Source organism: Cyprinodon variegatus, unplaced genomic scaffold (genome assembly GCF_000732505.1).
Source record: "Cyprinodon variegatus isolate N-32 unplaced genomic scaffold, C_variegatus-1.0 Scaffold125, whole genome shotgun sequence".
NCBI lineage: Eukaryota > Metazoa > Chordata > Actinopteri > Cyprinodontiformes > Cyprinodontidae > Cyprinodon > Cyprinodon variegatus.
Window position 1 is genome coordinate 153,911 of NW_015150578.1, and position 22,725 is coordinate 176,635.

Consider the following 22,725-nt stretch of genomic DNA (forward strand, 5'->3'; position numbering starts at 1 on the left):
GAGACAGCAAATGTGGATAACAATGGATTCCTTGAAATGAAGTTGTGAGAAGCATACCTAAAACACATATTTATCTGCTGCTGTCTTCTCAAGCGCCATATTGCTTTTAAAGATAATGAATAGATAAAACAGGCTATTTAACCTATGTTGATATTTTATGATTTTTTATTTTATATAACGTTTTCAAATTTACAGAATAACTATATTTTTTGTTTAATAATTACAATTTTGAAAAAGATACAGATGGTTTGTTGTTCGCAACATGGCCTTATGGGGGCGCTTTAACCAAAACATTATTATTCTTGCTTAGCACCTGCAAAAATCTTGACATGCTGTAAAGACTTGGTTAACTTAAAGTAGAGGTAAAAGTCAGTTTGCATTAGTTTTTATACTTCAGAGTGCCTGTAGGACATATGTGTACCGTTACACCCCTAATGCGTACTGCCATCAAGTATTGCAGTGACTTTGTCCAGAAGTGTTAGTTTTGCCTTGCAGTCTTCTGCCGATGCGCACTGAATATTGTGTTTACCTTTCATTTGCCATTGGAACAAAGAGGTACAAATCTGTTTTTGTTGTTGTCCTTGGGTACTTTTGTCAATTTTGTAGCTGTGCATTTGGAGGAGTATTTTTTGGTTATTTCAAAGAAGTAGAGATCTTTTCCTTTGACAAAAGGAGACAAGTGAGGTATGTGCCTTAAATGAGAGAGATCACTGCCAATCTTCCATTGTGAATACTGATGAAAAAAAGGTGAAACTTTGAAACCTGAAAGGAAATAAAAGAGAACATTTATATAAGAAAAGTCTGAATATCTGAAAAGTAAAGATTTGCAACATACATTGTACTTTTTCTTTTATTTTCCGAGTCGTCACATTTACTGTGCTTTTTATATAAATAAATAAATAAATATATATATGTAAATAAAATACTCTTTCTGTAGATTTAGAAAAATGAAATGTGGAGTATCTTGGGACCAATAAAGAACTTTGAAATCAAGGACTCCCAGCCCCTCATCCACAGATCTGGCTTAGAGTGCTACACCGCCAGAAAAGCCGCTTCACTCTTTTATAACTGACAACAAATGTTTGTATGGTTTTAATAAAAAAATGTTAAAAAAAAAAAACATGTATTTTCAGACTCTGGGATTTTTTTTTATGTGACAGCTTTGGATAATCTTCAAAGAAAATAAATAAAAATTATATACACCATCTTTTGATTCTAAATTATCACACTTTAGGGGATTATTTTAAAAAATCAGGACTGAAACTTAAAAATAACGGTAAATGGACAACAACCAAAATGTTTTATTAAATGGAAAACAAAAAAACTATGTAAGTGGACAGGTTAATTTAGGGAAATGGATTAATAGAGACATTAAATGTGGTCATGCCTATAAAGTTAGCTGTAACAGCAGGAAACCGTCTGCTGCTAAAATGCAAGATATCCCCACATCCATCCATGAAACAGAAAACCTATTTGAGGGGGTGCAAAACATCTGAAAGGGAAAAAAAATGAACATCTAGATTTCCACTTTCAGTCCCCTGCAAATAATTCACCTTGAACTTTTAAACAATTTCTCACAACCAGAAGAGATACAGAGACTACTGCATCCTAAAGAGAAAACCCCCAGACCAAATATGAGCATTTGTTCAATGCAGTGAGGAACGCTCTGATCTTTATATTGGAGAAACCCAACAACATGGAGCTTGGAAAACTGAAGTTCTGAGTTCGAGCCCCACTCCCTACCACTCTGGGTCTCTGAGCAAGACCCTTAACCCCCGATTGCTCCGCAGGCGCCCCACGATGGCAGGCTACTGCTCCCTGAGGGGACGGGTTAAATGCAGAGGTAAAATTCAATTATTTATTATTTAAATTACAGGCCCAGATCACGTCTATTAGCTGAAAGGAGAAATTTCCATCACTCTTGACTTTCGTTCAGAGCCACCCAAAGTCATTCAATAAATGGATTGCAGGCTGTACTTTAGGCATCATTATGTTAAAGACTGGGGCGGAGGTTAACCTTCCAACAGGACAGCTAACCTTAACAGCTATATAAATATCCATGCAAACACCCTTTGCAAAAACCTTTTATAATAATCCTAAAAAGAAAAGCTGCCATATGTGGACACACTGTGTATGCTGTATATATCCATGTATCTTTTTCTTCCTTTGACACATTCTTTTTTAAATATTTTGTGACGATTAACGAGTAAATTTCTTTACTGTGAAATTAATAAAGTCAATCAATCAACCAACATCCAAAGTGTGAATGGAATGGTTTAGATCAGGGATGTCCTGCATCTTTAGCTGTATCCCTGCTTTAACACACATAGATCAAATAATTAGGTCAGTTAAAGGACCGAGGAGCTTGACTTTAAGTAATTGGTAATGAAAAATGAACCCCAAGCAGCATTAACCCATTTAATCAAGGTGTTTTGTATCAGAGAAATTTCTAAAAGTTCCAAGATGTTGGCTTTCAATGACTTGAGTTTGAAATCCCTGGTTAAAAACAAATAATTTTAAAATGGTCTAGTTAAAGTACCAATTTAAAACCCTCAACACAATAATCTGTCATAAGCCTTGAGATGATGTTTCCAGGCCTGAGCTTCAGCTGTTTTACAAAAAATAAAAAAGCAATTTAATACTCATTTGTTTAGGTCTATCATCTTACGTCCCTATACCAAATACTGCTGATTGTATTTTTAACGTGACAAAATATAAGTAGGTTTAGGGGTTGGTAATAATTTTGCAAAACACTATTAATTACACATTTTCCATAGGAGCAGATTGCTATGATTTTATTATAATCAAAATCAAAAACCTAAAATAATTTATTTTCTTTTTCTTTAGGACTTGGCTGGAAATGTATGTGAATATTATCACATACCTTAAGAAGAACCAAATGGAAAAACATAAATGCAAAAACATTTTAAAGAACTAATACTCCTACAATCCCCAACTAATAACTGTTAAAATAACTTTTCAGATTAAACAAAAAAAAAAAAAGGCTTTAAGAACCTCAGATCAGTGGTTTTTAAGCTGATTTGGAGGGAAGGAACGCTAGAGGAGAAAAAATAGTAAATAAAAATCTTAGAAAAATCCAAAGGAAAGGTGATGTTCTTCTCAGAGCGACTAAAGGCAAAGCATGTTGGGGCACAGGCTTCAATTGCACAGTAAGAATAGAATAGAATGGAAAATCCCTTTATTGTCCCACAATAGGGAAATTCTGCTGTTTACAGCAGCAAATACATAATAGAAAAAATGGTCACACAAATATGGACCTTAGCAAATTTATAAGAATAACATAAGAGTGAAGAGTTAAAAGATAAACAATAAAATACTGTATTTAAAAGTGTTTTAACATTATAAAAACTGTTCACCCGGAGAATAAATAACCAATGTCCAGCTATGGAAATGTTCAAAGTAATAAACATTTGAAAATAGCAGCAACATCGGAGATGAGCAAAATGACCGCATTACTGACTAAGGTAGAGACTGCAGAATCAGCATGAATTTAACAACTTATTGAGGTTGTTGGGAACAATGGTGGTTATAGAGTCTTACAGCTGCTGGGAGGAAGGATCTTCGATAACGCTCCCTGGTGCATTTAGAGCTCGTAAGAATAAAAAAATCCGTCAGACGGAAACTGAAGCCAGATGGGGAAACAATAAGAAGTTCAATGAAATCATGTAGAATTTCTGCAGCCAGACCTAATCTATAGTGGAAGACCTGTAGAAATCTGCAAATGAAAGTTACAAAGCAAATAACATTGGGGTGTTTCAAGAGGTTGGTATTTTACAAGCTGGTTTCACTTTTGTATCTATGATCTTAATCTGGAGAGCATTTCTCTCATTGCTCATTAGGGAATATTCTAATTATGCACATTTAAAGTAAATAAAAATTCTAGCCTCCCTTTTATAGTTCAGCTCCTAGAAGATGTGAGCCATCTCTGGCGCCCTCTACTGATGTATCTGAGATGTTACATGATCTGGTTGGCTCAGCAGTGCCCCCACCTTCACTCATGAATTTGATAGGCAAAAATGACTTCTTTGCTTACATTTTCACATTAAAGGCAGTCATATCATCATCCCTTCATGTTGAGATTAAAGCTAGCAGCTGTTAGCCTGCCGGGTCATTCATGCTGGCTTGTTTAGCAGCGCTTCGCCCACTGCACTCTCTGTGTATTTACAGACCCCTTGAGGTTGACAGGCCATCAGCTGCTATCAGGGGCCCCTTTTAGGACATTCTGTACATGTGCAGAGACCCTGCATAACTCTACCTTTGAAAATGGAGCAAAGGGGAGACGTTTTCACAATCGGACCTCCAATTTTGCTTTATGGAGCCTCAATTTAAGTGTAATCCTGACTAAATTTAAAAGGTGAGATGTCTCTGATAGTATTCTATAAAAGGTGCATCTAAGTTTAACCCAGAGAATCAATTAAAGAGTGAGGTTCATATAGATTTAAGACAGTCTTGTAAAAAAAAAACGAAAAGAAACTTTAAGAAATAAAATTACTTTTTCCGGTTTTAACTCGGTTATGATGTTATTTTTAAATACCGAATATCTGACAGTAAAGCGATTATTTTGTAGTTTTTTTTTTTTTTTATATATATATAAGTCTATGTTACATACACTTAACCTTTTAATTGGAATTGCCATTTCAAGCAAACATTTTTGGTTTCCTGTCATTTTTAATCTTAGTCTGTTCCTGCTGACAGAACAGGTGAGACTGTGTCCTGTTTGTGTGTCACCTTCTTTTATTTTTGTGATTTATGAATTTTGCCCCATTTGTCCTCCATATTCTTCAGGGGTAACATGATTCCAAAAGTCTTATTGTAGACCCTGCTTTAGGAGCCCCTGTTATAGGTCAGGGCATGAACAGGGCCAGCCCAATATATAAGCTAAGTGCTACTTGCTTAGGGCCCGGGGGCAACTGAGGCCCCCCAAGAATGATTATGTTAGCATGTATACTAATTTCTACATGTAGTTACAAAAACACAGTTTGATGCTTAAATTGCATTTTCTTCACTTACAAATGTAGAAATAATTACCTGTACAATCAATAAAATGGTCTTTGGGCCAGATTAACACAGGGATGAGGGAGGACAAGTAAAAACCACCGAGACAAGCTTATCTTTGGCAAAGAGTCTGGTAGAGGGCAGCAGTTTCTCAGATGGAAAACCTTCCACACATCCTAAAGCACAGATGACTCCATTTACTCTCTTACCTGTTACTGAGCTCTACTTTGGGTAGCTCTGTGGATGGAAAGCTTTCCCTGTGATTCTGCCGTGCAAAGCTTTTTAAAAACATTTTACTAAGAATCTATAATTATTAATCAAGTCTTCAGATCTATCACAGTAATGTCGATGTCTTTTAAACACTACTGAACTGTGCAACATAAAAGGTTGTCTTAATAAAGGTATTTTGTTTTCAAATGGAGTTTTTGTAAGAACTACTTCCATAAAGAACATGCTTGGTGTTTTTTGTTTGATTTGAATGTCTGTTTTCATAGAATTTATTAGAAGCTATTGTATTTGTTTGCTGTTCTAAACACACATTTGTTCACACTGCTGTCTCAGCTCAAACCAGAAATTGGAAACATGAAACTTGTACTTTAAACGAACTACACAGTAGTTAAAGTAAAACCAAATGATACAACTAAGACAGTAAATAGACAGTGTTCTTGCAGATCAGCATACCCCCTCAGACCAACATACCTATAGTCAACATGCATGAGCAAGACATCAGATTCGCGTTTATCTCTTTAGTTTATCACAAAAAATAGACTAAACTACCTCGATAGGCATTTATTTTCTTTAGTCATGTACAAAAAAACAATTTAAGGTCAGATCGCCTTAAAAAACAGTAAAAAGTAATTGAATCATTTTTTGTACATGACTCAAGGGATACACGCCCGTTGAGATAGTTAAGAGTGTATTTTCATACAAAACTAAAGGGATAAATGGGTATTGACTATGGGTATGCTGGTCTGACAGAACGGCACTCTTAATTACAGCAATCAATATTATATCTTTTGAATTCTATTCAGTTATTGACAGGTAAATGTGTTCAACCTGTCAAGTTACCATGACTGAAAATGAACAAAACACATGAGTTTGAACATATTGGGAAACATTTTATTACTAAAAAGCAATTTGATATTGAAGGTGCTCTTACGGCAGCGTTTCCACAACTATCATTTATTGAAATCACAAGATTGGTTTTACCACTGGATGTAAAGAAAGAAATCAAAGATACAGGAAAGGACAGTTACCTGTGGACTATATATACACAACATCTGGGGAAGGGGTGGCAACTGGTGTGGTTTTTACAGGCCAAAATTGTTTGGCGTTAAAAACACACGGCTCATACAGGAGGCACTTGAATGTGAGAGCCTTTAGAGCCAGGATGTAGCCAGAGTCTAGGAGGAGGAAGGAAAACGGTTAAAAACCAAAAACAATCCAGAAATGTAAGATTAATCAACAATTCATGTTCTGCATTTTTTTCCTTCGGTTCAGGTGTTGGTGTGTGAGGGCGTGGGATGATGTTGGTACGGTTTGCTCTTACATGTGGGACACGGGATTTGCAGACACAGAGCATTTACACAGGCTGGCACCACATACGGAGTACAGAAGGTGCACATTCAGAAAGCATGCATTGTCCCACAGGTAGCAATGCAGTGTAAAAAAAAAAAAAATGTGACGTCTGGTTCTACGACAAAGTTCAACTGCCTGCTGCTTGATGATGTTGATGCAATAGACAAAGTATGTACAGGAATTATAGTTTTATTTCAAACATCTGTAACTCCAGTCCCAGTTAAATAAAGTCTCCCTGCATTTCAGTGTATGAGGGGTAAACCAAATGAAAAAATAAGCGTGGAGAATGGCTACCGTTTCAGTGATCTATTTACAATCCAACACGTAACGTAGAACAGGGAAAAAAAAAAAAGACAAAAACATTCTGTAAGTTTGTAGAGGTCAGTGGCCTCGCTGCTGAGTCCCTTACAGAGCTGGTTTAGTGGTTGCGTCTGTCCCCTCGGCTCTCGGAGTGTATGCGGCATTTCAGCTGTTAGATTTTCTCCTGGATAAAGGGGTGCTGCAGAGCCTGGTTAATGCTGATGCGTTTAGCCGGGTCCAGCATCAGCGTGCTCTCCAACAGGTCCTTCAGCTGCATGACCTTCTTCCTCTGGTCCTCAGGCAGTCGCTGACCGCCTATCAGTTCTGCCAGCATGTCTTTGGTGGGGTTGATGGTGCTCATCACAGTCACTTTCTCCTATTGGAACAGACACATGACAGATGTAGCACCTTGTAAAAAACAATGAAGTCTTCATATTTTACATTTTGACACAGATACAAAAAAATGACAAATTTTAAATAAGATTTTGTGCTACAGACCAAAATGAAGTGGGTAATTACAGGAAGGGAATTTAACAATTACTCCATAGAAATAAATTTGAAATGAGAATAAAATTCTGTGAACCCAGCTTCCTTCAAACATCAACTAACAAATTTGGTCGTTATGGAAGAAGGAACCCATCAGGAAGTCCTGTTTCCTGCGAGTGATGTAGCAGCAAACAGGAGGAATGATAACAGCTAAAATAAATATAAAGAGTCAAATCAAACCAAAAATCTTTAATGGATACACCTCTAAGTCGGCTGATTGCTGTGTTTTTGTCTGTGACTTTCATGCTGATAAACCCACAAGGCCCGACAGAGGGACCATAACAGACATGAGTGATATAAATAACAGCATCATCCAAACACCAGCCTTCCAGTGAAATGATGTGGCAGCACCATGTGCTTGTTGAGCAGGAAGAGTGAGGCTGAACAGGATGATAATGGATGGAGCTAAATACAGGGAACCGTTGGAATAAATCTGTTGAAGCTGAAATGTTTATCTCGCAGCAGGACAACCACCCTAAACACGCCGTCTGGCTTCAGAGGGATGGTTCATGGGTTACAATGGCTCAGGAATGCCAAAGTATGCATTGAGCTGGAAATCTGCAGCTTTACATGGAAACTGAAATTCCATCCAATCAGACCAACCCTAAGCTAGTTTGTTAAGAACTGATCAGAAATATCGACAGACAAAGCAGTGGCAGGTTCCAAGAAGTATTTACAAAATCTTCAGAAAACCATATTTCATATTCAAATGTTGAAACAATGCATGTTAAATATAATGGCCATTATAAACCTTACCTGCACTAAATATCTTTAATACTAGATACTATAAAAGGAAACAGGGTCAATTATGTCAGGAAAAATAATGTAACAAACCTCTGAGGTTTTCAAACATCAATTAATATGATAGTTAATGCAACCGATTGCACTGGATTAATGTAGAGGTGTCAATTAAGTGCGGATCAACATCAATACATATTTATATAATTTTCCTTCTACTTCATTATGCACCAATTAAATTTTAGCAAAATACAAATATATACATTTGTGATTGAAAAGTTACAAAAATGTAATAAAGTTTCTTTCTCTTTAAAAGCATGATAAACATGTCATTGAAGTCGTATCATCATCTTACCCTCTCAGTCACTTTGTCTACTTCAATGTACAGGAAGTTCAAGTTCTGATCGAAGTGCTGGTCTTTGAACAAGCCTTTACGGATCATCTAAAAGGAGAAACCACACGGTTGCATCAGAGAACAGCGTCGCTTCTCACTTCAATAAAGGGATGTGATGCAATGTGTTACCTTGTTGGGCATCTTGCCCTTGAGGTCCATGGCCAGTTTGAGCATGTGATTGTTAGAAGAACCGGGAAGCAGGATTTTGCCGGTGTACAGCTCGTATAAAGTGCAGCCGACGGACCACATGTCGATGCCGTAGTCGTAAGGCTTTCCTATGACTGAAGGAGAAAGTTCAGGTAAAACTGAGAATCAACAGAAACTCAACGTCTGATGGGCCGCTGATAGAAAAGGTAAGAAGCTTAAAAGAAATGAATCTCTTATTTCAGCAAAATGTCAGAATACCAGTGGTTCTACATCCTACTTGTTTTTGTTTTTTAATATAGCAGATTAGAACATTTTCAAATAATTAAAATAAAACTCTAGAGGTAAAAACTGAAATTGGTCCAACAGAACAATCTGTTATAGCTTCTGTTCTTGCATCACCATAAACTGATTATGTTGTCAGTCCAGGACCAGTTCTACTGGCCCCTGTTGGCCCCCATCTAGAACCACCCATCCAGAAAACCTAACCTATTACCTAAACTTGTTAATGATTCCTGTGCCATTTATTCTAATATCCAATAAAACCATATGTTGTGTTTTACATGTTGGATCTAACAGCTAGCAGGCGATCAAGGACTTAAATAGTCTTACAAACAAGCCAAAAGAGATCCTGAGTTTTTGTGTGAGCTTCCAACATGCCGCATTTAAAAAAATAGAACATATGGTTCTATTGGAGATTAGAAGTTGTATAAATGGCAGAATAATTATTAACGAGTTCAGGTAATTGATAAGGTTTTCTAGATGGGGGCCAACAGGGGCCAGTAGAATTGGTCCTGTACTGACAACAACATCAGTTGATGATGATGTGGGGTAATGGTGACCTAGTGGTTGGGGCACGGAGCTTGGAATCCTGAGGTTCTGAGTTTGAGCCCCACTCCCACAGACTGCCACTCTGGTTCTCTGAGCAAGACACTTAACCCTACATTGCTCCCCAGGCGTCGCACAATAGCAGCCCACTGCTCTCCAAGGGGATGGGTTAAATGTAGAGGTAAATTTCTCTGATGCGAGATCAATAAATTATTATTATTAATATTCAAGGAACGGGATGAAAGGAGGTGGATTTTGTGTCGTCATACGGTGATGACCCATTTTCAGTTGATTGCCAGAAGTCACCAATGTTCAGTTTATTAAAAGTTATTAATCATTAGCACCTCATCAAGACGCCGAACGCTTCGACAAAAGGTACAGACCCACAGCATCACAGATCCTCCACCATACTTATCAGTGAGCTTGCAACTTGAGCTTAGTTTTACTTCCATCAGACCAGAGCCTGAAGTTACAGGAAAAGATTTCTGCCACAGTTTTTAATAAAAAAAATCTTATACTTTAACACATAACATTAATAGATGTTTTTGATAGTTTTACTGAATATTTTAAACATGAAAAGTTTAGTTTTTGGATTAATTTTTTTTAGCATGGTCAGGTTTAATTTAGACTTTGTTGGATCCTGGACTGATATTACCAAGCTCTATACCAAAGGTTTGAATATAAAGTACATTGCATACATTTTAGTATCTTTGATTAAAAATGTGAAACTTACTAATTTCCGGAGCCCTGTAAAACCGGCTGACCAGATATGGTGTGATGTCATTGTCAGCAACATGTGATGCAGATCCAAAGTCGCAGAGCTTCAGGATGGTTTTGGATTCGTTCACCTTTCATAAAAAAAATACAATCATAATACAATTATGTTTCATATTTATAGATGCCCGTTTGGAGCATCATAGCAGGCTTTAATTTTGATTATACCAGGATGTTGTCTGGCTTGATGTCAGCATGGAGGATGTTGCATCGTTTGAGCAACTTGAGAGCCAAGAAGAGCTGTTGGCTGTACGAACGCACAGCTTTGATGTGGAGCCCCACGTCTTTGCCGTATTTCTTCAACACCTCTCGCAAATTCATGCTACAAAAGACAAAGGTCACGGACAATTGAGGTGAGAAATGCTGTAATGTGGGAGGAGAACATGAAAAGCCGGTGCTCAGTACCTTAGGGGCTCGAAAACAAGACAAAGATGTTGCTTGTGGTAGAAGTGGCGGAAAAGGCGAAGGCAGTGGAACTTGTCATCGGGGTCAGCGTCGTTCAGCTTCCTGAGGAACTCTAACTCTTTCAAACCCGTCTTCTGCCTGTTTAGCAAAAAACACACATGGTAGACATACATTTTTATATTCACCATGAAGACTTCCCGTACATTTTCAGTAGGGCTGGGCATTTAATAGCATTTTCAATACTACTGTAATTTCACAAAACATAATTTTCAAATTGCAGGGGCTGTCATTTTTGGTTACTTTAGTGTAACTATGAGTAAGTCAAGGAATGATTCACTCACTCTAGGAGGCTGTAATAATAAGAATAAGGTGGGTTTGCAGCCACAGAGAAGGAAAAGAGTTGCAGCTAGTAGCAGAGCCATGCATGCAAATGGAAGCAAGCATTTTCTTTTCACACAACAGCAACAGTTAAGTTCAGTAACAACAAACTCTGGGCAGGCAAGATTTCAAGGTTATAAAAACAAAACATCTACGTGTTTATTGCAATTTGGGTTGAAAAGAATACAAACAAACATAATTACATTTAGATTTTAGGCAAAACAGCTCAGTTAAAGTTTTCAGGTAAATAATTTATGCTCTTTTTAAGAAGCAAATCTCAAAATTTATAAAACATCTCATCAATATTTTAAAACCTGAAAAGAGATACTAAACATTTTTCAGATTATTTTCATATGAACTGGAAATGGTTTAAAAACCAAAAAATTGTGAGCAAATGCAGGAATCCCAATAGTCTGGTGTTTTCCATCGAAATTTATGAGGTCAAGATCCAATAACTGCAACCCTCCCTAATACAGAGCCCCTTCCATTTTCCCTAAATTTATCCAGGTTTAAAAATATTAAAACCAAATTCCTAACTTTCCCAAACTCCTCAGAAACTCTTTAAACATACATAACTTTAAAGCAGCACAAAAACTATAATTTTTCTTTCCAGTCAAGAAGTGGGACTCACATGAGCTCGTTGTTTCGGATGATCTTGACTGCCACCTCCTGGCCAGCCCTGGCAGTGTCCCTGGCTCTGATCACATTACTAAACACACCTTGGCCTGTGTAGCCGTACACATCATAACGTTTGTCCAGGGTCTCACCGATGTTCACCCCTTGGAAAGAGAAAAAAGCGTTTATGTAAACTGGACTGTTTACCACCTTAAATAAAGATCAGTGCAGTCTACATACGGACAGAAAAATCAGACAAAAGAAATACCAATACTGGTTTGCTCTATGTTGCAGGATTAACTTCAGTCACAAGTATTTTGGATCACTTACTGTAGTATCCCTCAGCGTCGGTCCAGTTGTCCCTGAGGTTAGGATTCTCCTTGAAGTCTTTTCCAACACCTGCTGCTCTCATTCTGGCACTCTGCAAAGACAGCAGCAGTAACCTCAATTACAGATGTATCTTTCGCATCTGTTTCTCCCATTTGCCATAGAATATCTTTGCTGTCGTTACTTACATCGAAATGAGCAGCAAACATGTCATCAGACTCTGTAAACATATCGGGAGCTGACGGCTTCTTTGGGTTGGCTGCTGAAACAAACAAAACACCAATCGGAAGAGGTCATCAGTTCCTCGGCCCACATATGATTTAATTTAACAGTATATCTGGAACATGTGTTTGATTAACATACTCTGCAGAGATCAAAACATGCTGCAGGATGCAGACACAACCAGGCTTTGGAAAACAAGCCAGCAACTGAATGAACACATGACAGAGAAAGATATTCCATTAAAATCCCTGCCTCACAATGCTGCATGTTTCAGACAGGCAGCTCCATGTTCTTATAGGACAACCAACCTGGAACACACTGCAGGGAGCTGTTCATACTTATGTGTCTTTATGGATCACGCTGAAAGAAAAGGTAGACCTGTAATGTATTAAGACTTCATCCTTAGAACTTCTTTCCTTTCTAGTTTCTGTATTGGTTACCACCTTAGGGAAACTTTTATTTTCCCCAAGAGGAATAAAGCCAAACATAGTCTAAATGTGGACATTCCTGAGATGGAGCCTTTAGTTCTTTGATCCTCAAAATGGGAATGTTACCCACTGGAAGCTGGAAATTCCCTGTTACCTTCCCTAAATTATTATGTACTTTATCAAAAGGCTTAACAGTGTAACTTGAAAGAACAGCGAAAAAACAGCGAAAATTCAAGATAGCTGCATCTTCAACTCTATATTTCTATACTTCAAATTTCTTTAAATATATCTTTTTTTTTAAGGGTTGGATGATGAACAGAAATTTTCTAACGAGTGAAAAGTTGTAAATCCAGGTTCAAATCTGAATGTAAATCATTAAAATTTAGTTAAATATCTCTTTGGGAGTTTGTGAACTTTCCACTGGAGCTACACACGGCCGAATGATTGTTTATTCCACTGGCTTTCTATGCCAACAGAAGTTATTTCCAATGGGACTTTACCGTCTTTCTCCTGGGCGATGAGGTTGTGCTTTGCTTTGATGCTGGCCTCGAACGTGTTGAGATTCTCCCTCTCGTACTCCTTGACATCTGCAGCGACTCGCTCCAAGATGTCATCGGGTGAGGGCGATCGGCTACGTGTGCTGCTCTGGGGGCTGTTTGGCTCAGACACCATGTTGTTCTCCTCGTTTGCAGTCTTGTATTTCTGTGCGACACAAAAAGGGAGGAAAGAATGGATCAACCCGAGAAACATGAGCTTTCTCCATTGAAGTACAGAAAATCTTTGGGTAAAGGACATTGTTGACGTCAACAAACCTGGACAATGGCCATGCGCTGCTGACGACGCTGCTCAATAAGAGCTTCTTCATCAATCTCCTCACCTTCAAAGTCTTCCAACCTGCAAACAACAGGAAACAAAGAAATTAGTTCCCTTTCTCAAACAAAAGTTTCAAACTCTAAAAGGCCATTTATACACATGCAGATGTGTCTACAAATTTTTGCATGGAGTCTCCACAAACAGCTGTGCCCAAATGAACATTTTTCTTACACTGCAGATGCGGTGTCTCATCAAGAACAAGGATTAATACTGAATTATTTTAAATGTAACAAAAGCAGACAGTCTAAGGTCCTGCAGCATCTCAACCCCTCTCTTGTCTCAATGACAATTTTTTTGCTCGTTTTCTGTAAAGCTAGAGGGAACCTGTCCTCTGAGGCCCTGTCAGTATTGAAATGAAGGCTTTCTTTATGATCAGGGTTCTCACCAAAATAATTTAGCGTAGCAGGTCAGAATGCGGAAATTGTTCCCCTTAATTTTGGCAAATATACACTAGGTTTTTAATCAATTAATCGACCCCAAGACAATTCGAATACCAGGACTCTATTATAATAATTATTAGTAGCTGCTCAACAGAGTATAATATCATTACTACACAAAACAGAATTTGGGACTGCCCAACTTCAGCAAAATAAAACTCCAAATACAGAGCCTTTCAACGGTTTATGTAATCCTTAACCTTCTTCACATTTTGCAACCACAAACTTCCCTTAACTGTAGGATTATATGTCATAACTCAAAATTAAATGGTACATTGTGAAGTAGAAGAAACTTAGGCTTAATTTTTAATGCCTTAATTAATAAAAACATAAAAAGTGTGATCTACATGTACCTGAGAAAATACTCTGTCACATTAGTTTCTGCTTACTGATTACTGATTAGTCTTTATCTGCCATTTACGCACATAAAAATAGAAAACTTCTTTCTCCATTCCAATATTGCAGCTTTCAGAATTGGCAGATATGGACCTGATAAAATATTAACACTAATCAAACCAGCTTTTATGACCCATTTGATACTGGAGAATATGAGGAAAGGCTTTACTAAGTAAAATATTACAAAAACTGTCAACGAATTTGAGCAACAAAAGGTTTGAAAACATCTGACGGTTGTAGAATTAACTGGTGAGTTACAGAAACTTTTAACAGAAGCAGGGTGTTTACTTCAGCATGAAATTATCTGATACTTTAAATGCCAGCTGATAAAATCCAGTATAAAGTTTTTTGGCTGATATCAAAATGATATTCGATATTGGATTGCCACATCCTTTTTGTATAGCGTATGTCTCTGAACACCTCTTTTCCAGTCTTACCACAGATTCTTATTCGGATTTCTCTCTGTACCTTGACTGGAATAAATTTGGACTCATTAGACTCAAGTCTGAGGTTAAGCACACATTATTATGGCTTATAAGTTTTTATAGGGAAATACCTTTAAAAACACTGCACAGCTTAAGGACAGTGTAATATAGCATATTTAACTAATCACAAAGACTTTTCTGACTCACATTTCATCGTCTGAGGACTCTTGGTCAAGTTTCATCCCCTCTGAAAGGCTTCCTTTAAACTTATCTTCATCTCGGCTACGCCGTCTTCTCCTCTCTCGATCCCTCGAAGTTGAGCGCCGATACTGACGGAGTCTTCCATACCTGTCTCTCTCACCAGACCTATAATTTCAGCATGGACAGATTTAGTTATTAAAACAAGATGACATCAGCAAATGGGGAAAAAAAGATGACAAATCTTCTGGTTTTGCGAGACACAAAGTAACATTTTCTACCAAAGAGGATGGGTTCTAAGTAAATACATGAGCCTCAATCACCTGCGTCTAAGTGGAGACCTGCTTCGCCTTCGGGGTGAGGAGCGAGAGCGTCGTGGTGGTGAAGGAGACCTCCTTCTTAGAGGGGAGCGGCTAATTCTGCGACGGGAAGCAGACCTGGGACTCTTCTCCCTCGATCTGTCTCTGAGTAGTCCGCCGTCAGCTCGAGATCGCTTTCTGCACAGGAAAATACATCATTGACTCATTTCTGTTGACTGTTTACTGTCCTTTTGCTTTCAGTAAGATTTTAAATAATGAAAAAGGCCTTGGCTTTAATATGTTTTAATTTTAAAAAACAAATAAAAGAAACACCGTTGGCAAATAATTAGTTTTAATTTAGTGCTTCTTGGTGCCAAAAGTCAGATTATTATAAAATAATGTCTATTAAACTGATTTAAAATGCTCAAATGTCACAAAAAATCAAACAGTATATCACAGTCATAATTTAAATATCCATGAAAATCATTCAATTAAGAGATGGATCTTTTTAGTATTCACCTATAACAGACATCATATATATTACAGAAATTAAAATTACGTAATACGCAAGTAAAATTATTGTGGGACTAATTTATTTTTTTAGGTTTGATTATTGTAGTGTACAGGTAAATCCAAATCTTATTTTAAAATCATTATAAAGACTTAAATGTACATTTTTACTCCATCTTTTTTCACCATTCATTTCCCTTTGATTCAGCTGTACAACAGCACTCTGAGGCAGTTCTTCAGAAATGACTTTGTGGTATCGAAGACTGAGATATCACACCAGTAGTCTTGCTCCTGGATGGTTTCAATCATTCTGTAACATTTAAAGCTTGGGTAGTATTTCTATAAATAAAACATAATGCAACCGAAATGCAACAGTATTTGTACAAAGTTGCAAAACATATAGGTTTTATTTTTTTAACTGCATCAGTTTAAAAGTATGTGTTGCCAAAAAGTCATTTTTTTCAAGATACTAAAGAAAAGTAATGCAATTATAGTGTTCTGTATGTGGGAATGGACCTATGCAGCTTTAACCAACCTCACAGGTGAGTCCTGCCTCTCTGCCTCCCTCCTCCTGGCTTCTGGCGAGCGGCTGCGTGCTCTCCTAGGCGGGGACCTTCTGGATGGAGAATGTTTAGTCCTGTCTGAGGCACTAGCAGAGGTGTGGTGGCCATCTCTGTGGCGGGGGGAAGCGCTGCGTTTCCTTGTCGGGCTGTGGGGCCCTCGTCTATGAGGAGATCGGTTCTCTTTTCCCAGTGAGGTGTCCTTAGAGGGGGATTTCGCAGGCCGCTTGTCCCGGTCCGCTTCTGATCGACTCGGCCGTTCTCGTACAGGTGATTTAGACCGTCTGCTCGGTCTCTCTTGGTTTGGTCTGTCTTCTCGCTGCGGAGAAGAACGTTTGTCAGAGCGACTGACTTTTTGTTCATTCCTTACGCTGGGAGAATTAGACCTCCTTTTCTCCTTAAAGCGATCTGTGCTGCCTGACTGTTTTCTGTCTTTTGATCTGCTCCTCGCGCGTCCTCGGTCTTTAACAGCAGCTTCTTTGCTGCTTTTGGTACCCTTTTCAGGCTTAGTCTCCTTGGTGGGTTTTTCTGCAGACTTACTCCGACTGCGACGCTTAGAACTAGCTTTGCTGCCATCTGTTGAGTCTTTTCTAGATTTCACGCTTTTTTCCCCTCTGGGGGATACGAGTTTACCTGAGCTGCCTCTTGGACGCTGTTCTCCATTTCTAAACCTTGCATCCCCGTCCTCCTCAGACCCAGAGTTATAACCCTGAAGGATCAAACCCATGCCAGACTGAACCTTTCCCTCCATCAGCTGGCTGTCAAGTTCAGCTTTGATCATAGCCCTCTGTTTCTCCAGATCCTCCAACACGGCTCGGTCATCCAGACTGGGATTTCCCGAGGATGGAGAAGATTCCAACTTCCTGTTGCTAGCAGAGCCAAAGGAGACATCCCCGGTGGGCGAGGATGTCTCTTTGCGTTTGTGTTTCCGACGTTTGTGACGATGCTTGCGTTTGCGCTCCTTGTCCTCCTCGGATGCATGCTTGTGTTTTTTGTGCTTGCTGCGATGCTTGTGTTTTTTCCTCTTGTGTTTCCCGCTGCTGCTGCTGTGATGTTTGGACCCTTCCTCAGTCTTCTCACCGTTAGTTCCAGCCTGCTCCTGCTCCTGGTTTGGAACAATAAAGGAATTAAACTTAGCAGTAAGACCAGGAACAGAGTCTTAACTTGTAATCTTTAGAAGAAAAACATAATCTATCCATTATCAATATCTTAATTTTCCAAGTTAACATTTTTGTTTTTAATAGGGCGGACTAAACTTCAACATTCAAACTGAGACAACAGCAAAGAAACCGCATCTAAGCTTTAATTTATTACTGGAACCTAATTTTGTCTAAATCTATTCAATTTAATAAACAAATTAATATAGCTTATTTAGAAACAAGGTAGTAGAGGGAATGTTTGAACTTAAGATGTGAATAAATTGCCAAAAATAGTTAAAAAACCTTCAGTGATTGATAATATTGTAAGACAGGCTTATTTATTATTAAAATGTAATATTTTGTCATGCTACTGCCTCAAACTTCAATAAATATTTTGGTAGATTTTATATGCCGTTATAATGGTGACGTTGAAGGAAAAAGGTTTCAAGCTTCTCTACACACCTTACTAAGACACTAGAAAAGGGTTTTGTATTCAGTCTCTTTCAGTGCTATACTATTAATAAGGCTACCACCTGCTTTAGAGCTCATTCAACAGATGCCAACATTAAAAAAATTTTTATTTGTCAGTTACAGAAACAGACATTAAAAAACAAATTTTTTCGTTGGCTGTAAAGTAATAAAATGGGATAATGTTCAAGGAATAATTCTTAAGGCAATGTACAAAAACCAAGGTGAGAGATCATTAAACAACAGAAGAAGAGGGGAGAAAGAGTACGCAAGGAAAAATAAAATTAAACATTTAATAAAAAAGTTCAAACCCAAACCAGCATTTTTTTAAACACTTCGTTTTTACCTCTTCACCCTCTTCTTCCGACAAGTCTCCGCTGTCTTCATTTCCACTTCTGTCATGTGTTTCCAGGTCTTGCTTTCTGTTTGAAGATGATAAAAAGGAAAATGCTGAAAAGAAGATGTTCCCCAAGACTGTCTAAAAAGAATCTACTTCAAATTAGGGTCAAGAATATGTTGACCAAAGTTTTTGCACAGGTCCAAAACCATGGCAGGAATGTAACAAACCGGTCCTGCTGGGCTAGGGAGGATTTTGGTTTTGCTTTGAAATACCTCTAGAATAGTAGGCATTTGAAACCGAAGTTTAACATTTAAACCATTTCAATTTTACAATTTCAAGAAATCCAGACGATGCTCAATTTCAAAGACAAAAACACTTCAATCATATATAGTAATGTATGAAAGGTGGAACTTCTCATTTCTTCCAGAGCATGATCCTCACCCTGGCCAAAGCTTGACTCTTACATATAGCATAACTACACATCTTATGACAAAAAAAATCTACATTTGTTTTCCCCAGTTTAAGTGGGCAAAATCACTTAAACAAAACATGAACCAATGGAAATTGCTGCTCTAATCTCTAATGACTTTAATAATCCATGTAACTTGCTATGATCATAATGATATAACGTATTTTGTGGCCTAGACGTGCACATCTGTTGTTGCTCACAGTGATGCTCGGTGTACTTGTAAGTGTACTCAGAAACAAAAAACATTATAGGGAACATTGGTCCCATAGCTCTGACACTTTTTTGGTGTTGTGGGCCACATGATGGAGAATAAATCTGACGTAGTGACACATGCCTGCTATCAAGTGTGTCTTTGTTACTGTTAAAAACAGACTTATTATTTTCGAGAAGAAGAAAAAAACAACAGCTATGAGTCATGTTGCAACTGATGCAGTTTAGGTTGTGCTTTATTCACACCATCCTTATGTATATTTTCAGAAACTAGAAGATGTTGTCTTCCAAATGTGTATCACTTGAGTAAATTGGCCTTACAGCTCCTTCGTTTGCATTATTCCCCAAGCCATTGCCCCCCCTCAACTCCGACCTGCACTGTCGGTCACTTTACACCTGTTTTGCACTATCCCCCCCCCACAATCTGTGCCAGTACTGTTTACATTTCCTTTTCACTGTTTACATTTCCTTTTAATATATTTATATATATTTTTTTAACTGTTTACATTTCCTTTTCCTTTTAATATATTTATATATTTTTTATTATATTTTTTTATTTCACGGTAGCTGTTATGGAAGTCCCAAATCTCATTGTATCTGTCGCAGAATATAATGACAATAAAGGCTTTTTGACTTTTGACTTTGACTTAGTTATTTGCTTTTACATTTGAGTACACAAAAAGGCAAGTATTACATAGAATGAGGTGGATGTTATTGCGTTTTATATGGACATATTAGCATTAAAACTCAATAGCTTCCAGGTCATGTGATATATTGACTCAAACTCTGTTTTGGATCACAGTACATCACTGGTTTTAAAAGTTATGCCTTATAATTTTGGATTTCAAATTTGTCATTACTTGTAATTTATTTTTATATGAAAATAACATTTTACCCCGATATCTTTCAGGTCATGTGATCAAATGACTCAAAATCAGTGTTGGATCATAGTACTGCTATGGCTTCAAGAGTTAGGGCTTTTGTTTTTTTGCATTTCAAATAACCAAATATTTTTATTAACTTTTATCTAAAAATATTATATCTCATCAACTTAAAATTACCAATACATTCCTTATAATACAGGAAAGCTAACTTGACAGCACTTTTCACATTGGAGCTGTCATTGTGAAAAGCATGCAAAAAAAATCCTTCAAAAACGTAAAAAGACTAGCACTGTAACTTAACATAACATTGTGCAGATACACTGCAATTAATCCGCTTCCTGTTCAGAACATACTTGAATGAAAAACAATAGTAATAATCATAATCCGAACCACCATAAACCCAGATATAACCGTTGGATTACGCAATGTTCCTGCTTCAATCTCAAACTAAAACGACGATGACATAAGTGGCACCAGTAACAGTGAACAATAAATGTACTGTCATGACAACTTTGTTTGCTAACCCTTCCTCTGACCCAGACCGCCGAGGCTGTTTCATTAGCATGCTAACGTTATGCTAACGTCTTTAACGGTTAGAATTAGCAAGCTAAATGAACACAGCTAACATACGATAATGAGTTTAAAAAAAAAATAGTATAAAATGTATTTTCCGCACGTGAGCGTCTGCAGACACATCAGCGAAACAAACGCAGATGAGTACAGTAAACGTACACGTTCGAATGGTGAGTTTAGGAAAACTTCGTTCTAGCTAAGCTAAGAGCATTAGCCGGTTAGCTTCAGCGATTAGCATGCTCCGGTAACAACGTTAGCCTGCGTCTGTTCCCTTCTCCCATTTAAAATTGTTCGCTTTTTTTTACCTGAGTATTATAAAATGCGAACGTCCTCTAGCCATACATATAAATTAATTTAAATGCAAAAACTTACACGTGCTCGTTTCCATTATTCATTCTACTGGACATGATGTCCATCTCAACGTCAGCCATTTTGCTCAGCCAAGCAGGTTCTTCTTCGGCAATCAGAAACACGATGTTTCCATGACTCCGCTCTGCCTCCCGACTGTTGGCGTTCAGACGAACTGAGCATCGAGTTCAGTCCATTTTTTGTCCAGCAGGGGGCACCCTTCTCTAAATTACAGGTTTCAGCTACTCATTACTGAGAAAGTAGACGAGAATGTTGAACAGAACAGAATAGAATAGAATAGAATAGAATAGAATAGAATAGAATAGAATAGAATAGAATAGAATAGACAATCCCTTTATTGTCCTACAATGGAAGAATTCTGATGTTTACAGCAGCAAAAAGATTGTAGATAAAAATGGTCACACAAATGTGGACCTTAGAAAAATGTATATGAATAACATAATAGAATGCTGCACTGTAAAGTGTTTTAACAACATAAATACTTTGCACCTGGATGTACCAGTATAACCAATATACATCTATGGAGATTTTTGTAGTAATAAATATTTAAAAATAGCAGCAACATCAGAGATGTGCAAAAAATGACAGCAGCATGTTATTTCACTGAATAAAGTGGAAAATATGCAAAATCAGCATAACTGTAACTACTTTTTGAGGTTGTTGGGAACAGTGGTGGTTATTATAGAGTCTTAAGGCGGCAGAGAGGAAGGATCTGTGATAACGCTCTCTGGTGCATTTAGGGTGCAGCAGTCTGAAGGAGCTCTCCAGTTCTGCAACAGCTGCATGCATGGGGTGGGAGACATTATCCAACAGAGATGTTAATTTAGTCAGGATTCTTTTGTGTCCCACCTCAAGTGAGATGACATGATCAAAATCTGAGTCCCTGTGAGAGAAGCTATTTTGTTCTTTTCTTATTTTATTCAGATTTTTTTGTAAATTGTCTGCATGCACTCCCTATTTGCCGAAGATGTGTATTCAGAGATAATACATATTACTAAAGGAAACAAATAAAGCAACAAATTATTTGGATTCAAGTTTTGCATTGTTGAGTTTAAGAAATTATAATTCAGAAAGCCAGCCATAGGTTTTATTAGAAATATTGCATACGTTATCCGTAATACAAAGAATGGGTTAAACGAAAATAATTCTATTGTTACAAGCGCCATCTATGGTTTCCATGTACAGACGGCAGTGCAGGACAACAGGAAGTTCAATGCGCCATATTCATCACCTCCTGGAACATAAGGCTTTGACTGTAATGGAGAGGACAAAAAAATCCAGTTCTCTATAATTGAATAAGTGAGTTATTTTGGTTGCTCCGTTATTCAGGGGATACAGCAAATTATTACCAATTACACACATATTTGGTATGCCTGTCCTGATACAGCAGGGAGTTCAACCTATGTCATGGACACAGGTATAACATGCTTTACCAATGAGGGACAACCTGATTTCTCTGCAAAACACAGCAAAGAAAAAAAAAGTATAGATTACACTTTTGACATTGTATTAAAGTGTAAATGAAAAGGCTGTTTGTCGCAGCAGGCCTGCTAACATTTAGGAAAGGCCCTAATGGCTGCTAGGCGTAGCAGTAGAGAGGGAGCTAATGTAGAATAGAATAGAATAGAATATAAACTTTATCCCTGAGGGGCAATTCCACTGCTTAAAGCAGGCAAACATAAAAAACAAAAACAACCAAGCTTGTAAAGTCAATACTATGACAATAAAGTCAGAATTTCCATAGGGATTAAAATCACATTACTATCTATATTAACATTATTATGTAAATGTATTTACATATTTATGAAAGAAAATTAAAAACAAGGAGCTACTTACAGACGTATAGATTCATGTATGTATGTATGTATGTATGTATGTATGT

At 37.6% G+C, this 22,725-nt stretch overlaps 1 protein-coding gene across 2 annotated transcripts; it reads right to left on the minus strand.

Moving 5' to 3' along the window:
* Positions 1–6,118: 6,118 nt before the first annotated feature.
* On the minus strand, positions 6,119–20,971 carry prpf4b (pre-mRNA processing factor 4B). 2 transcript variants are annotated; one of them, XM_015375773.1, is made up of 16 exons: positions 20,847–20,971; positions 18,345–18,420; positions 16,367–17,496; positions 15,346–15,519; positions 15,032–15,190; positions 13,506–13,587; positions 13,194–13,395; positions 12,232–12,302; positions 12,047–12,137; positions 11,733–11,880; positions 10,724–10,861; positions 10,487–10,640; positions 10,278–10,392; positions 8,702–8,853; positions 8,534–8,620; positions 6,119–7,270 (listed from the first exon to the last, which is right to left on the minus strand). In XM_015375773.1, the coding sequence occupies exons 1-16, from the start codon at positions 20,903–20,905 to the stop codon at positions 7,067–7,069; spliced, it is 3,042 nt and encodes a 1,013-aa protein (XP_015231259.1). In that variant the 5' UTR covers positions 20,906–20,971; the 3' UTR covers positions 6,119–7,066. The 2 variants fall into 2 exon arrangements, with proteins under 2 accessions (XP_015231259.1, XP_015231258.1); XM_015375772.1 differs by having other exon boundaries at positions 12,232–12,305.
* Between the last annotated feature and the right edge of the window lie 1,754 nt (positions 20,972–22,725).